Genomic DNA, 16108 nt, shown 5'->3' with positions numbered 1-16108 from the left:
AAAATTCAGCTCCCTGATCCACCAAACACTTCAACACTAACTAGACTGACACCAATCATTTAAATATATTCACCTAGACACTACACAATCTTATTGCATTTTCCAAACAAACAAAGCGCACGATTAGCACTTCACATTAGAAATAAGCACATTAAGTGACTGCACAAATAGCAAGCACGAGTAACCATTACACAGAAATAAACGTAAAGGTAGCGGAAAATGCGAACACTAACCTTTAAAATGGCATGCTCTGCGCCATCCTTAACCGCAGGGTACCGCCGGCGAGCTTCGGCAGACAAGGCGCGAAGATCCGACTCCAACACCGCCATGAAAGCCATGGCTGAAGCTTCCGCGGCTCGAGTTCGAAGATGAAACAATCACTTTCTGGGGCTTCAATGAAGATGAAAAAGCTACTAGAGATCGACGACGGTAATTGAGAGATATGATTCAGATCACTAAGCCTTGTTGACGGAAAATGAGCAAGCAAGTAGTAGATCTTGGAGATCTGTTTATTTCTCTTTTTTTTTTTTTTCCTGCGATTTTCCGATCGCGTGCGGAAGACACGTGTGGTAAGAGGGAGTAGTTGGGCTACCTAAGTGGGCTCAATAAGGGCCCAGAAGGCCAAGGCCCATTATCTTTGAGGAAGCTATCATTCGGTGCTTTTTCATGGTTGACTTTTTTTTTTAATTACTATTTAATTCTAATAAGGAGAAACTTATTAATTATTTATTTATTTTTAAAAAATATATTAAAAAATTTTTAATATTTAAAAAATTTATTAATTAATTTTAACTATTAAATATTATAAAAAAATTTAAAATATATGTGATACGAAAAATTAATTAATTAATAAATTTCTTAAAAAATATAAAAAAATAATAAAATTTTTAAAATTATTAAAATTAAATAGTAAAGTATTTAATTAAAAAATTAATAGAATAACTAATTAGTAAATTTTTTAAAATATTATAAAATTTTAATGTATTTTAAGATTGATGAATTAATTAGTAAGTTTATCCGCATAATAATAATTAAATAGTAATCGTTTTAAAATATAAATTATTTATCAAATATAAAATTCATTAAATCATCCTAAAAAGTTGATAAAGTACCTATAAATATATAGGGGTGGACAGTATTTGGTTCAAATAAAAAAAATATCAAATCAAATTAATTTGAAAATCACAGTTCAGTTTGGGTCCGCATAATAAGTCGATTATTTCGGTTCGGTTCAGTTTGATTTGGGTCCGTATAATAAGTTCAGTTTGATTTTTTATTCAATTTGGTTCGGTTCAGTTTTTAATTTTAGAAATTTTGATTATTTTTGTTTGGTTCGATTTTAATCAGAAAAAAAAATTAAAAAATCAAATCGAAGTTATTAGTGATAATAATATATTATTTTCAATAATATAGACAAATTAAATCATATTAAAATTAAGATATTTTAATTAAATTTTAAAGAACTAAAAATAAAGTGTAAAAAATAAAAATTTTATTAAAAATCGAAATCGATCAAATCGAATCGAATCGAATCAAATCAGTCCGATTCGATTCAATTTATTATCAAAATCAGTTCAATTTGATTTTTATAAATACTAAAATTTCAGTTTTCGATTTATTCAGTTCGGTTTGATTTTAACTCGAACCAACTGAATGCTCACCCCTACAAATATATGTATGAAACTAAAAAATGTCAAAATTCAATCAAAGAAAACAATCTAAAAAGCACAAACTCTAAGCCCAAAATTTGATTTGTCACCCAACCGGAGATGAATTACTCAACTTCTCCGAGGTTTCAGCGGTGGATGTTGATTATAACTTAGAAAAACAAGTTATTTCTCAAGTTATAATATTAAACTGAAAGACGAAAAAGAATGTTACTTTATTCAAGTAACTATAACTAAAATTATTATAAAATGTCTACGAACAAATTTAAACATTCACTTAGAATTAAAAAGCAACTCAAATATATAGATAAATAATGGAGGTTGTGCAAACAAGAACCTCCAAACGAGAAGGGGCTAAATTTTCGATAAAGTCATAGAGTTGTTAATATAAATTGCTACTTCTAGATTTTGAAACACCAATCTTTTTGAGAAAAGATATGTTATTTGATTTGATTACTATTTAATTATCCCTTAAGATTATTTTCCATGATGCATAATTTTATTGAAAATTTATTTAAAAATTTAAATTAAAATATGATTATAAAAACTCTCAGTTAATTTCTTTTTTCAACAGCATAATTTTAAAAAATTACAGTATCATAAAACAATTATTGAAAATTTCTGCATCCCAAAGGAAAATCGAGAGAAGTTGTCTTCAATAATAATAAAAAAAAGATAAATTATTTGTTTATGTTTAGATTATGACAAACTTAATAGGTACATTTCTTAAGTTTTTTAATAGAGGATCGAACATGTAAACATTTGAATTTAAATTTTTTAATTTACTAATATACATTTAATCACTAAACCAAATTAGATTAAGTAGATATATATATTTTTTTATTTTCAATAATTTAGTCTTTATATTTTAAATTTATAAACATGAGATTAATCCATCATATATTAAAAAAATTATAGTTTTTAAGTTTGATAAATTTTTTTTTGAAATGATAAGTTTGATAAATTAAAAATATATGCATTAAATCTTTAAATTTTCAAAACGAAAAAATAACTTATATTTAAAAGTATTTTAATATTTTTTTAAATAGCTAATTAAAATTAATAGAAAATTAAATGGATGACCTAGCGGATCGAAATGCTGTCAATTTTCGTTGGTGTAGGAAACCGGCAACAACTCTTTTTTCAAATAGAAGCAATTAGGATAGATAAAAAATCCCATTCATATTTCATATATAGCAATAAAAAAATAAACCATTATTTAAAAAAAATGTAATTTTCAGAAATGAAAATTATGACGTTGCCCTCTATTTTTCATTGGGTTCAAAGGAAATATTGTTGAATATAACTCCAATCTATTTTTTCCGTATTTAATAACTAAAATTAATAGAAAAATTAATTAGTAAATTTTTTAATATATTAAAATATTTTAATATATTTTTCAAAATTAAGAGACTAATTAATGAGATATCATATACCACGGAGACCAAATAATAATTCTCCTTATTTCTGTATTATATATTTTTTATTTGCCCTCATGTATATTTTGATGAACATCCCATCAAAATAATATTTTTGAAATATAAGTGAATTCCATATTTAATCGTCTACTTCATCAAATAAACTCATATTTAAATTGAAAATTTAATATTTGATTAATAAAATCTAACTTAAGTAATAATCTAATATAGGTGCATTGAGTAAAAATCACATGTCCTTCCATAAAATTCTGAGTTTACCAAAATAAGACATTGGATTCTACAGCACACACAATGAAATTTTTTTAAAAAAAAAAAAACACCAAAAACAGCAACTCAATGCTTCTCTCCATCTCCACAACTCGCTTTTAGGGTTGCAATTACTTTCATTGCTTGGCACATATTCATTAATCTGCTCATTCTGCAGAGAAATAAGAAGAAGAAAAAAAAAATCTGAAGAAATTCATTGAGATGGCAAAGAGAATGATTAGATGGTTCATTTTATCCATGCTGGTATTGCAGATCCAAATGATTCAAACTGCCATGGCTTCTATATGTCTTCATCAATGCGAAGAAGATTGCAACAATGATAGTTACCCATTTTTATGCAAGGTCTTTTGCCCTCCATATTGTGCAGTTCACCTTGAACATCTTGATCCAAATTCAGATATAGGTATGTGTCTTATTTGCACAAATCTCCCTCTATATAAATACATTTTGATGTAAACAAGCCTTTTTTTTTATACAGTTTCTGAAACGTCTATTACAAAACCTGAGGATGAAGATCCTTAGAATGCAACTTTATAAGTAAGAAGAAGCAGAACAATGTTATTGATATGTTTATCTTCTCCTTGTATAGATTAACATAACAATCAAGTGTAGTTATGACAGTTTACTTTTGTAATAGTAAAAATACAAATTTAAATCATAGTCAAAGTCAATTAATCGGTCTTGGTCCATGATTGTAAAAGAGGTCCTTGGAGAGATTTTGTCGGTTTTCCTGTTAAGTCCATAGTCCCTTCAGCTGTAAGAGATTGATGAATAGTTTCAGCTCTATTGCCTCTTCCTCTAGAAATAATATCGGAGAAATTTCCTGCTTCTATTAGTAATTGAAATGGAAAGATCTAAATTTATGTTCTCAGTGGATCGCTTTCAACAAAGTTTATTATGGAAAATATTTATATAAATCGGATTCATGTCAACTTGCGATGCAAACACATAATGAAATTAACATAAAATTTCACATTTTATATGTTTCTTACTTATTAATAATAACATTAGATGTATGCACTTAACCATAAGGTGGTATCCCTAGCCATCCCGTGGAATTTTTCAAGCATCGTGAACAACCCACCTTCATCACTAACCTGGATGGAAGGAAATGGTGAAAATTACATTTTGGAACTCCTAGCATAAACCCTGATGACCGCAGCATCCGGCCCCGGGTCAAGTCAGGCCTTGAAAAAAAATATAGGCTCAAAATCCATCGGACCGCTTTAAAGCTGGTCGGTCCAGCATTTCATGCTCCAGTCCGGTGATATGAAATAGGTCGGACTAACCGCCCGCGCAGGTCCACCAAAAAATAGTTTAGCCGATGATATAACAAGAGGCAGGATAGCAGGCCCAGTCACTTCGCAGTCCTATGTACGAGACTGAGTGACAGGAACAAGTGGCATCGCGTAGCAAGGACGGTTATGCGTCACTAAAGGATAAATAAAAAGGAATAAAGAGGGCAGACGTAATTTTTGCTAATGAAAAATTAACATATTTTTCTATAAATTAATGAAAAATTAAGAGAAATGAATGTTATGTTTTTAAAATATTTAAATATCCTCACTAAGCAGATAAGTGGCAGACATATTTCTGGAAAATTATTTCTCAATTTTGTTAATAGCCTGCAGCTTGTTGAAACATGTTGCTCTTATGAAAATTCTTCTGGCTATAAACATTTTGCTCCTACATACTGTTTTCTTGGCATGAAAATCTGCTGGGCACCATAAATCAATTATGTAAATCAGAAATATTTCAGGTCAAGGCCAAAATGTAAACAGCAACATTCAAAAAGTGGCAATATTTATGGGTACAAATTTCAAGAACAATTACAGCAAACTAGTAATAACATCTGAATCAATAGTCATGTTTTCCACCTCATGCCTAATGGAATCAAACACCTCTGAAGATAGAGATCGCTCTCCAAAACTTGGGAATATCACCTGCAAAGCAGCAAGAAAAAAGAATTTGCATAAGAAGCTCTGCTTGATTACCCATCTTTTATAGGCACAAAAGCCTTTACATCATATATTTATATAGAGATTTACACATTCGTTCTTTCACTTGTATGCGCATCTTAATTGATTCTGCACAAATTTCGATATAAATATTTAATTTAAGGACTTTTAGTCTAATTCCTTTATAAGGTTGAGCTTATTGAAAAATGCTATCAACTTACAGCGATGAGTTTCCCAGCATTTTCAGGTCTCTTTGCCAATTTTATTGCAGCAGCAGCTGCAGCACCGGAAGATATTCCGACCTGGGGGCGGGGGGCAAGAAATCCTGTAATTTGGATAACAAATGGAAGTGGCTTATGGCTAAAGAAGATGGTTGAGAACATACCAATAAGCCTTCTTTTAAGGCAAGCTGCTTAGTCGTTTCAATGGCTTCCTCACTTGATACCTATAAAATGTAATAGCAGCATAACTGAAAAATTAACAAATGCTGATCATATAAATGTATAAATAGGATATATCTTTGTTGGTTTTAGGCTTACTTGAACAATTTCGTCCAGCAGTTCAACATCCATAACGCTGGCAATGATACCAGGGCCAATTCCTTGTATCAGATGTGGACCTTTAACATGGGTAGCAAGCAATTTTTCCAGAAAGAAACATTCAATTATGAAAAATATGCCCATATCAAATGTAACTGAATGAGAAATTTTCAGAAAGGAAAAGGAATGAGAATCACCAGGTCTGCCACCGCTCAAGATTGCATTCTCAACTGGTTCAACACCATACACCTAAGCATCAACAAAAGCAATCACATGAATTGCTTAATCATTATTCTTCACCTCTTTAACTATCTCTCACACACAAATCACACCTTAATCTCTGGGTTTTTCTCCTTGAGAAATCTACCAGCTCCAGTTACAGTACCACCAGTCCCAATCCCTGCAACCAGCGCATCAACTTTCCCCCCTGAGTCTCTCCATATTTCTGCACCAGTGGTTTCATAATGAACCTACACAATAACATTAAAAAGTACCTGTAAATCTGCTGCACCACCAACAAATCCACACTTGAAAAAAATAAGATCACCTGTGGATTGGCAGGATTGTCAAATTGGTTAAGGATATAGCCATCAGGAGTTTGACTAAGCATCTCCTCTGCCTTCTGAATTGCCCCTTTGATCCCCTTGGTTGGATGTGTAAGGTAAAGCTCAGCTCCAAAAGCTCGAACCACAATTCTTCTTTCGAGACTCATTGAAGCAGGCATTACTATTATAAGTTTGTAACCCTTCATTGCAGCAACAGCAGCCAATCCAATCCCAGTATTACCACCAGTAGCTTCAATGAGCACGGTCTTTAGCCAATACGTTTGATAAAAAAACAGGGCAAACCTGTTAGCTTTCCTTATTTAACATTAAATAGTTTTGAATACCCAGATCTCCACCATTCAAATCAAACAACTAAACATAGAAATTGGGATTAGTTTATAGGTTGATAAGATCAATGCCTGTGGACTAACCTTTCCTGGAGTAATCAAGCCTTTGTCTTCTGCATCTTTGATCATACTGTATGCAATTCTGCATGGAGAAATGTGCAAAATCATTGTATTAAATCTGAAAAAAGGAGGAGAATTTTCAGAAAGAGAATGCAGTAATTTGAGTCCTTGCCTGTCTTTAACGCTATAAGCAGGTGTCATCATTTCAAGCTTGGCAGCAATCTGGGCCACACAACCGTCTACAACCTTGTTGAGATAAACCATCGGAGTATTGCCTATTAACTGTAGAAGAATCTGAGTCTCAACTAAAAAAAGAACAAGATGATTAAAGCGCCTGAAAATTGAAAATCTTGAGAAAAGCTTGCCTCAGTGATATCATTCTTGATGTTACAGTAGTCCTTCATATCTTCTAGCTAAGTAACTCTGCATGCGAATAAAGCATCCCCTAATATTTCCCCATTTGCTTAAAAAAAGAAAAATATAAAAACACATGAATTATTCAGGGTGTACTATTAACAGAGCACAGAACAGATCATAATTCATAAGGTGAGAAAATTTTCAAAGGGAACAATCAAGCAAGCAAAACAAGGAAATTGCTGTCTACTCCAAGTAATAAATCTTGAAGCTTGCAAAAGATCTTGAAAGAAATTTTTTTTATCAGTAGAATCTAATGAAGTGAAAAAATTTCTTTATACAACAAATGATAAATCAAGCAAAAAGTTTAACATATTACCTTATTTCCAACTCCTTCTGCACTAGTATCTTGTTCTTTCTCTTCTGTTTCACTACTAAATAATATCCATTAATAAATTTATTATCTTTTTTCCTTCTCACATGCAACACTGAAGAAAAGCAGAATACAAAGGCAATGTGGCAGTAACCTGAACCAGTAACCAGCTCTTAATTTCAGCAGTTCATCAACACCTGTCAATATACTTCATCTTTTCTTTTTAGCAACATTACATTTTTTCTTTCTTTTTTTTCCTCTAATTTTCATTTTGGTTAAAATTGAACTTAAAACCGCAGAGAACTAAAAATGGCTGATATTATTGAATTAAAGGCCCATTACTTAGAAAAAAAAATTATTGGGTTATTCATTTTCAGTAGCTTATTAGACATATCCTTAAAACACTGGAAAGTATGAGGATAGAATTGTTCACTGTTCTCTTAAGCATTGCTTGATGATGAATTTTAAAGTTCAGACAATATCTGACAGTTGTTGCTTGACATGTTAGCTAATTTCCAATTTCCTGACCTGAATTTGTAACAACCCCATGCATGATTCACAAATGTTTGCTCTCATCTGAGCTTTGATGCCTGAGATTATTCACCATCAATGAATCTCTGTAAAGAGATCTTCACTTTTTCTTTTGCACAATTGATTTTCACTGCATTCAAACTCGAGACCTCTCAAGTATAAATAATACATCACTATTTCTAATTTTGATTTTCTATATATATAACATTTAATTAATTAACTATAATAAAATTTAAATATGTTATTTTATTTTTAGAGTTTACAGGATGGTTTAACCAATTTATAACTTAAGACAAATATCATTTTAAATGTCGATCAGGTGTATAAAGGCTTATAAACAATAAGTTGAAATTTTACTCATCTGAACACAGCAACAATTAACTTGTGTTTTTCATTGATATCATCAACAAAGGTCGAAAAACTTGAAATATCTGATATGAACCATTTCTCTGATGTAAAAGAACCCCACTTTATACCTGCTATTTATTATTTAACTAAGGGTCAGAAGTTTTAACTGCGATTCCCACATCGGCTAAACGATAACAAAGTAGGGGAAGAAAGGCATTTAAATATGGAGCCTCAAGCAGCTGATAGACATACTTACCTGGACGGGGTCGATAGGCGATCAAGAAGGCCTATGTCCTAAGGCAGTGACCTCCATTGCACTTGGGAGGGGTGCTGCCTTAAGGTCTCCCCAAGAGGGAGAGCCTACGTCATAATTTGTGGTAGTAGGGGCCTGCGTTCGCGCGGCCCCTGTCCAATGCAACTACAAAATATTTATATTCGAACTTCGCATCTGGCTTTTCTTTCGTTGAGTGATAGAAAATAGCATAGTATTCAAAAGTATATGACATGTTGTAGTGATATTAATTGAAAATACAATGATAAATGCACTTAGACATGCAATAGATTTGTTTTTTGGCTGCAATTGTCAAATCTCATAATATTAATAGACTTTATAATTAATTGACTCTAACAGCTTAATCTACTATATCTAATCCTCAACGCATTGAAGCTGATGGAATGTCACGAATGAGCCGTGCCATGAAAAAGTAAACAACACATGTAAATTAAGTACAAAGCTAGATTATCAAAAGAAACCAATTAGTACTTTTTTTTTTCTTGTTTTTGAAGAAATCAACTAACCATGATGGCATCTTTGATTGCTTTAACAACATTTGGTACCATGGATTTCAACTACTCAATGGTCTTGCCTAGAGAACAGTTAGTAACAGGGAAAATGACTCTGTTTTCTGCAATAAATTCCACAGGCAATGCTGTAAAAGTTTTAGCCACAGGGAAGCCTACGAAAAACAGAAGAAATTGCCAGTGTCAGATATTGAATCTCCAATGTTATATATCGCCTCAAACTCACAAGCCTTGAGAAGATGAGCATTTGATGCAAGAGGCAGAAACAAAAAACAAGAGAGAGGAGAGAAGCAAAGGAAAAAGAAGTTTGCGAGAATCCATGATTGTGGCCTTCTAGAGAGTATACAGTCCAAAAACGATGGGTTCTGCAAACTTGAACGAAAGCAATTGATTGAAGCATGCTCGATATATATCTTTAATAAAAGAAATGGAAAATATTTTCTTTTTGGTACAAATTTTAATATTTTTTTTAAATTAGTTTTTTTGGGTATATGTTGAAACTTTAATGCTGATTATATTTGCTTAGTTTAAAGTTTATTAGTTATAACAATTATATGACTATCTAATAAGATTGCTGTAGGCTGTAGCAATGAATTGAATTCCAAAGCCAGTGTTAGGAGTTGCTTCAAGTGTGAGCTTAAGATAAATAGGACGGTTATTATAGTCATAATACACCTAACGAAGCATGTTTAGATAGAGGATTTAGCTTAGTAATCAACACAAAACAGATGCAGAATTGTATCAAATTCTAACTCGGAAGGTTAGTACGCAAGCCAGCAGAGAATTTGCAAAAGAACCATAAGCCTCAAAGGCAAATGAAAGAGTGTAGGGAATTGGAAGTTTAAGAAATGAGTGTTATCCCACATCGAAAATGTATAAGGCGAGAGGTAAAGCATGCGGCTATAAAAACAAAGCTCGAACGCTACTGACCCATACTTACCTGGACGGGATCTATGGGTGATCATGAAGGCCCATGGTCTAGATCTGTGACCTCCATTGCACTTAGGAGGGGTGCAGGTCTAAGGTCTCCCCAAGTGGGAGAGCCTACGTCATAATTTGTGTCAGAGGGGGCCTGCGTTCGCGCGGCCCCTACCAGTACTAGTTGAAAACTGTTGCACTATTTGGCCCTTTTATTTGTCTTTGCATCTCTTTTGGTTTTTTCTTGTCTAATTATAAATGAACAAAAATTAAGAATCAATGCGATGTGATTCGAACGATGTAGGATGCAAGTTTTACCTAGTGCCCTTTTTCAGTTACATTTAGTTTATTAATGTGGTTCTGGTTCATCGTTCATCTTTGTATTAATCATTTAGAACCGGATAATTTAAAGCCTCTCAATTTGGTAACTCCCGTCTTTTATTTGCATGTATTTTCAACAGCCAACCTGTTTTATTTGCATATATTCATTTTTGCGGATTTGGTGAAGCGACATTTGCTTCAATGATACTTGGAACTTCTGGGGTTCAGCTGAAAATTTATTATTGATGACAACACTGAGTAACAGTTCTAAGTCACCACACAAGCTCTCTTCCCAACGAAATACAGAGAAGAAAAAGACTCGCATTATTTGGCATTAAATTTCACTAGGAAATCCAAAAGCTCAGAGAATATTATTCCTCTATTAGCCTATATCATTCAAAAACCATGTTCTCTGCTTCACGCTTCACGGATTCAAAAAGCACAGATGATAGGTAACGTTCTCCAAAGCTGGGGAAGACCACCTGTTCAACACATAAAAATGGTAAAATGCACCCACATGAGACCAATTGCTATTAGCACTATTCTAATAAGAAAAATAGCATCAAAACTTCTATACTTTCTATCTCAGCAGTTTTCATCGTTCAAGAACACTTAAGATGACATGGTTAATTACTGAATTTATTACTAAACTAAGTTGTTATCTTGCTCAAAATAATTTATGAGTATCACATGTTTCATGGAGAAAACTGGATTTGAGCCTCTTTCGAAATGATATATTTATGTTAAGCGAGTACATATCAAACTTACAACAATGAGTTTTCCAGCATTTTCAGGTCTCTTAGCTATCCTAATTGCTGCTGCAGCAGCAGCACCAGAAGATATCCCTACCTGCAATCCCATAAAAAGATCTGAGTACAGTTGCATGTTCCAAGATATTGGAGAATCAAAGAGGAGAGTGCTAGCAGATGATGATTCATTGCCGGAATTTGTAATTAATTGAGAGCTTACCAGCAACCCTTCTTTCAAGGCCAGAAGCTTAGCAGTTTCAATTGATTCTTCACTTGAAATCTGCAAAATAGAAATATTGATATACATTAATTTTGCATGTCATTAATGAAGATAAGTTCGTAGGTCTTGGAAAGGTAAAAAGGCATGGTAGAAGCCAATGATGCCAACTTGCTTTTACAAGAATCTAAAGAAAATGCTATAAAAAGTAGACTTGAATAGCCATTGCCTTCCATGTCTTGTAAAATGTGGTGGTAAATGCACAAGGAGCCTACAACATGTGCATCTTTGTGTACAAATCCAGTATCTTGTATGACAAACTCTCGATATACATTTCCATTCATAAAAAAATTAAAAGCAAAGAAGGGAAAAATATGTTGTCTAAATGACATAAGACTTCTCACATTTTCTAAAATAATCCTAACTAAAAGGACCAACACTTACTTGAACAACTTCATCAAGTAAACCGACATCCAAAACTCCAGGAATAAAGCCAGCACCAATTCCTTGGATCTTATGTGGGCCTTGGACATTCAAACAGCAAACAAATTGATCAGGTTAGTGAAGAAACCATATAACTAGTTTCTTCAAACAAAGAAGAATTCATTGGCTAATCCAAACATAATAAATGGTGTGCACAATCTTGAATAATTATCTAAAAGGGAATGTGCAGACAATTTCAGCAATAGAACTACATCCCAAAAAAGTCAGATTTCAACAGCAATTATAAGTTATAATATTGTCTTGCTTGTTTCGCACAATGAAACAGCAAATTGTATGAATTTTCAAGAGTCGGATCAGTTCACTATTTTCTAAGTAAATACCCAACTGGATATTCCCACCAACATGAGGAAAGTTTCGACTATGAGACAATGATATGACTCACCAGGTTTCCCTCCAGACAACACTGCACTCTCAGCTGGCTCTACACCATAGAGCTGAGGATAAGAAGAGGAGAAGGATAATAAGAAACCATTAAGCAAAACAATTTTCACCAAACTTATGACCTTGGGAGTAAATCTAAAAAATATAAAACGGCTAACCTTTATATCAGGGTTTTGCTCCTTGAGATACTTCCCTGCACCTGTCACTGTACCCCCAGTTCCAATCCCAGAAACAAAAGCATCAACTTTCCCACCTGAGCCTTTCCAAATCTCTGGTCCAGTGGTCTCATAGTGGATCTATACAAGGGACATGAATCTGATTGTACTTCTCAACAGACAAGCCAATAATGCAAAAGACATAGACAAGATGATACCTTTGGGTTGGCAGGGTTTTCAAATTGCTGCAGGATATAAGAATTGGGTGTCTTGGCTAATATTTCTTCTGCCTTCTGAACAGCCCCTTTCATGCCCCTTGCTGGATCAGTAAGAACCAGCTCAGCTCCAAAAGCACGGAGAACCATTCTTCGTTCTAGACTCATTGATGCAGGCATTGTTATTATGAGCTTGTAGCCCTTAGCAGCTGCAATGAACGCCAGCCCTATGCCAGTATTCCCACTTGTGGGCTCAATGAGGACACTCTTCAGCATTAAGGGAAAAAACAATGTAAATATCAAAGTTTCCTCCATCTTATTCCTCGAAACTCAACAAAAGTTTTCTTGGAGATATAAAGAGATAGATTGTGCACTTTTTAAGATGTCAGTTGATATTGACCAGGGAAATTGGATTATCAAATAAAAGGGCCTAGCAATTACTAACCTCACCCGGCTTGATGAGACCTTTCTCCTCTGCGTCTGCAATCATACTATATCCAATCCTACAACAAAAGAAGAATCAAAGAAAAATCTCATTAGCCACAATGTTTCAAAGGCCTTGTTTTCTCACATGTAGTGGAAATCCAATTTCTAACAATGAAGCTACACAGTAATTTAAAGAAGGGGAAAAAATAAAGCTCCAACACGCGCAAATCATATAAAATCAATAAACAGGATAAATGTCCCTAGGAGTAAAAATTTCAGATCTATATAAAATCATATTACACAATAAAAGGCTGATTTGGCCCTTGTATTTGGCACTAAGGCTCAGTTAGACACAAAAACAACTCGTACAGCCAAATTGAAATTGAGGTTGGCAAATTGAATCAATTTCACAAAAAATGGGAATTGAGACATACGGCACAAAAGAGGCAGATAAGAATTGACAGATTGGAAGCCAAATTGCATTTCGTTCAGGAATGTTTAAAATATTCAAAAGATATATTTTTGATGTTAGGATTGATGAAATATTAATTTTTTTAAGTTTCAGCTGAAATTACGAGATTGAAAAATGAAATGATGGTAGTTTTTCATTTAACTTACAATGCCTCCTTCGGGTCATTTTTTGGTTTTTGGGAAGGAAAGCATAAAATGATGGATTCAGAGACCTTCCATAAAGTACAAAAGCAAAATAACTAGTACCTATCTTTAACACTTGAACAAGGTTCCATCATCTCTAGCTTGGCAGCAACGCGAGCCACACAACCATCCACAACATGATTGAGATATACCAGTGGGGTTTTACCAACCAGCTATTCAAGTGAAAAGTAAACGTGTGAGTAAGCCACAGCATAAATTCCATAGTACCAAAAAAAAAAAAAATTCGGTTAAGAGAACTTACCTCGGTAACATCTTTGGCAATCGCAATCTTCTCCTCCGCCATTCTCCTCGTCAGATCACTGCATAAGCATCGAAATGAAAACGCTAGGTGATCAATAAAAGCAAGTCAATACTCCAAAAATAAACCAAAAACAAAAATCTGAAATGAAATGAAAATATCCTAGATATTGCAGGAGTTGCAAGTATTTACTAAAACCTATTTGATAAAATCCGGAAAAGATTTCAGTAAACTCAAGTTTCCGATCAGGTCACCGTCGATAAATTAACCAACAAGACGACCATAAAAATGACAGTTAGCAGCTAGAAAAGATATAAATCTAGCCAAAGAGAGATTAATAAAAAAAGGTGAAAAGGGAAAAAAGAAAACAGATAGATAATCAACCAACAAGAAAGGGGGGAAAAAGCATTACCTGGAAATCCTTGAAATAATGCAAAGCAAAACCGGAGAAATATAGAAGAAAGCTGAGAAAGAGTTCAAATACAGAGAAAGCACCTTCCAGAAATAACCCTCTGGGATTATTATATCGTATAAAGCAAGGAAGAATGCAGATTCAGGCAAGAAAGAGTAATAATTGCGGATACATCCAAATCAGTCCATAAAGGGTAACCAAATGTGTTTTTTTTTTCAATTGAATTTTTTTACAATAAAAAATATTTTAAATTCTTACAATTCAAACAACAGAATTATTTAAAATTAAATTATTTTAAAATTACTGATTTTTAATAAAAGAGTAAAATTCTAATTGATTTTTTAAAATTTTTTTAATTTAGTCTAATAATGAAAAGGCATAATTTTGAAACTCATGACATAGCCCCATCAGCCCAAACTTAAAGTTTTTTTTGATATAATGTAATCTTCATTTTGCATGTTGCATAGACTTAAAGTATAAGTCTATGCTATGTGTTCTTTTATTCTCCATAAATTAGAGCATATTTTTTATTTTCTGTCCTCATACTATCGTTGTTTGATTTATTAGCTCTTACTCTTATACGTCTTGTATTAATATATTTTTGAGCTTTTCAATATAGTGAGATACTTTTTGAAACTATTTTAAAAATGAATCAGAATATATATGTAACGACTCCAAAATGGACCGTCATCGGCGCTAGGATTCAGGTCGGCTTAAGGCCGCCAGAACCCGTAGCCAGCCTGCTATACCCTCTGTGTACCTGTAAATCTCATACATTTTCTGTGAAAATAACTGAACCAAGGCTTAACCTGTGCATGCACTGTCTCTGTACTCTGTACTCTGTACTCTGTACCCCTGACTAGAGTTTGCTCTAGATGGGTTAACTCATACCTGTTAAGCCTGGTGTGTCACATACAGTAAAACAGATATACATATACGGATCATGTACATTACTAAGTCAAGCGCATTTCTAACTTTATACACAACTATTACATCTCTTTAATATTACATGTCCACTCTAAGCTATTACAAATCTCTTTACTCTTTTTGTACTCTGTGGATCTCCTCTGTATACTGTACACTGAACCTGCAAAACTGGGGTTAAGGGAGTGGGATGAGCTCTATAGCCCAGTGAGTAGAACAGTAAAATAGTCATGAACACATGCTCTGATGGAATGCATCAAACCACAGACAATCCACATCAAGGGTAAACCTGTCACCACATAGTCCCGATAACTCTGCCGTGCCAGGGCGTAGAATCGAGCACCTGGTCTTCCTGTCATATATGTATATGTGTATATAACACCTCTGTACTTACCATTGCCAGGGCGTAGTCAAAGGCTCCTGGACTTTACTATATACCAGCCAGGGCGTAGTCAAGGCTCCTGGACTTCTCTATACCTGCCAGGGCATAGTCAAAGGCTCCTGGACTTCTCTCAGAGACTATTGGATCATTTAGCATTCACCCACATCAACAAATAACTATGCAATGCAATATATTCTTGAATGCTAATGCAAACAACCTACTGTATACTCATGATGCATGAAGTATGCTAAAAGCAAGCTTTAAGTTGAGTTCCACTCACCTCTGGCGAACTGGACTGACTCTGCCGGCTCTGACAAACTCTAGAGCAGGACTCACTGCTGCTCTCTCTGGTTCCTCTGGTC

General features: G+C 33.6%; 3 protein-coding genes and 2 non-coding genes across 8 annotated transcripts in view; 2 read left to right on the top strand and 3 right to left on the bottom strand.

The window, feature by feature from the left end:
* LOC110622998 (protein MON2 homolog) overlaps positions 1-535 on the bottom strand; it is a 30559-nt gene extending 30024 nt beyond the window's left edge. For 2 of the 4 annotated variants that reach the window (XR_006352048.1, XM_043959951.1), the window contains exon 1: positions 234-535. Coding sequence is in view for 3 of the 4 variants with exons in the window: in XM_043959951.1 (XP_043815886.1) it covers positions 234-338 (105 nt within the window). In the remaining variant the exon portion in view is untranslated. The remainder of the gene's footprint in view (positions 1-233) is intronic. The other 2 variants (XM_021767797.2, XM_043959950.1) reach the window with 1 other exon arrangement.
* Positions 536-4912: 4377 nt separating this feature from the next.
* Positions 4913-7748, bottom strand: LOC110623001 (cysteine synthase). Its single transcript, XM_043959953.1, has 9 exons — positions 7556-7748; positions 6847-7285; positions 6418-6681; positions 6203-6340; positions 6068-6119; positions 5871-5950; positions 5717-5776; positions 5553-5633; positions 4913-5316 (listed from the first exon to the last, which is right to left on the bottom strand). Exons 2-9 carry the CDS (start codon positions 7084-7086, stop codon positions 5203-5205), a joined length of 1029 nt encoding a protein of 342 aa, XP_043815888.1. The 5' UTR covers positions 7087-7285; positions 7556-7748; the 3' UTR covers positions 4913-5202.
* Positions 7749-8676: 928 nt separating this feature from the next.
* Positions 8677-8837, top strand: LOC122724778. Its single transcript, XR_006352219.1, has one exon. It is a non-coding gene; the product is annotated as a U1 spliceosomal RNA (small nuclear RNA).
* Positions 8838-10161: 1324 nt separating this feature from the next.
* Positions 10162-10322, top strand: LOC122724780. Its single transcript, XR_006352221.1, has one exon. It is a non-coding gene; the product is annotated as a U1 spliceosomal RNA (small nuclear RNA).
* A 369-nt stretch (positions 10323-10691) lies between these two features.
* LOC110623513 (cysteine synthase) lies at positions 10692-14601 on the bottom strand. Its single transcript, XM_021768491.2, has 11 exons — positions 14441-14601; positions 14032-14089; positions 13833-13942; positions 13135-13192; positions 12693-12956; positions 12478-12615; positions 12321-12372; positions 11879-11958; positions 11438-11497; positions 11237-11317; positions 10692-10950 (listed from the first exon to the last, which is right to left on the bottom strand). Exons 2-11 carry the CDS (start codon positions 14071-14073, stop codon positions 10861-10863), a joined length of 975 nt encoding a protein of 324 aa, XP_021624183.1. The 5' UTR covers positions 14074-14089; positions 14441-14601; the 3' UTR covers positions 10692-10860.
* Between the last annotated feature and the right edge of the window lie 1507 nt (positions 14602-16108).

The sequence above is a fragment of the Manihot esculenta genome, chromosome 9 (genome assembly GCF_001659605.2).
Source record: "Manihot esculenta cultivar AM560-2 chromosome 9, M.esculenta_v8, whole genome shotgun sequence".
NCBI lineage: Eukaryota > Viridiplantae > Streptophyta > Magnoliopsida > Malpighiales > Euphorbiaceae > Manihot > Manihot esculenta.
The sequence above is the reverse complement of the archived record's forward strand: the minus strand, read 5'-3'. Positions and strand labels throughout refer to the sequence as shown.

Excerpts from the sequence above, each read along its gene's own strand:
- LOC110623001 (XM_043959953.1), bottom strand. The coding sequence starts at position 7,086 with ATGGTTTATCTCAACAAGGTTGTAGACGGTTGTGTGGCCCAGATTGCT. Across the intron at positions 6,682-6,846 it reads GCTTGATTACTCCAGGAAAG|ACCGTGCTCATTGAAGCTAC; the intron begins GTTAGTCCACAG and ends TATTGGCTAAAG. Across the intron at positions 6,341-6,417 it reads ACAATCCTGCCAATCCACAG|GTTCATTATGAAACCACTGG; the intron begins GTGATCTTATTT and ends GTTATTGTGTAG.
- LOC110623513 (XM_021768491.2), bottom strand. The coding sequence starts at position 14,073 with ATGGCGGAGGAGAAGATTGCGATTGCCAAAGATGTTACCGAG. Across the intron at positions 12,957-13,134 it reads GTCTCATCAAGCCGGGTGAG|AGTGTCCTCATTGAGCCCAC; the intron begins GTTAGTAATTGC and ends TTAATGCTGAAG. Across the intron at positions 10,951-11,236 it reads ATGCTGGAAAACTCATTGTT|GTGGTCTTCCCCAGCTTTGG; the intron begins GTAAGTTTGATA and ends TGTGTTGAACAG.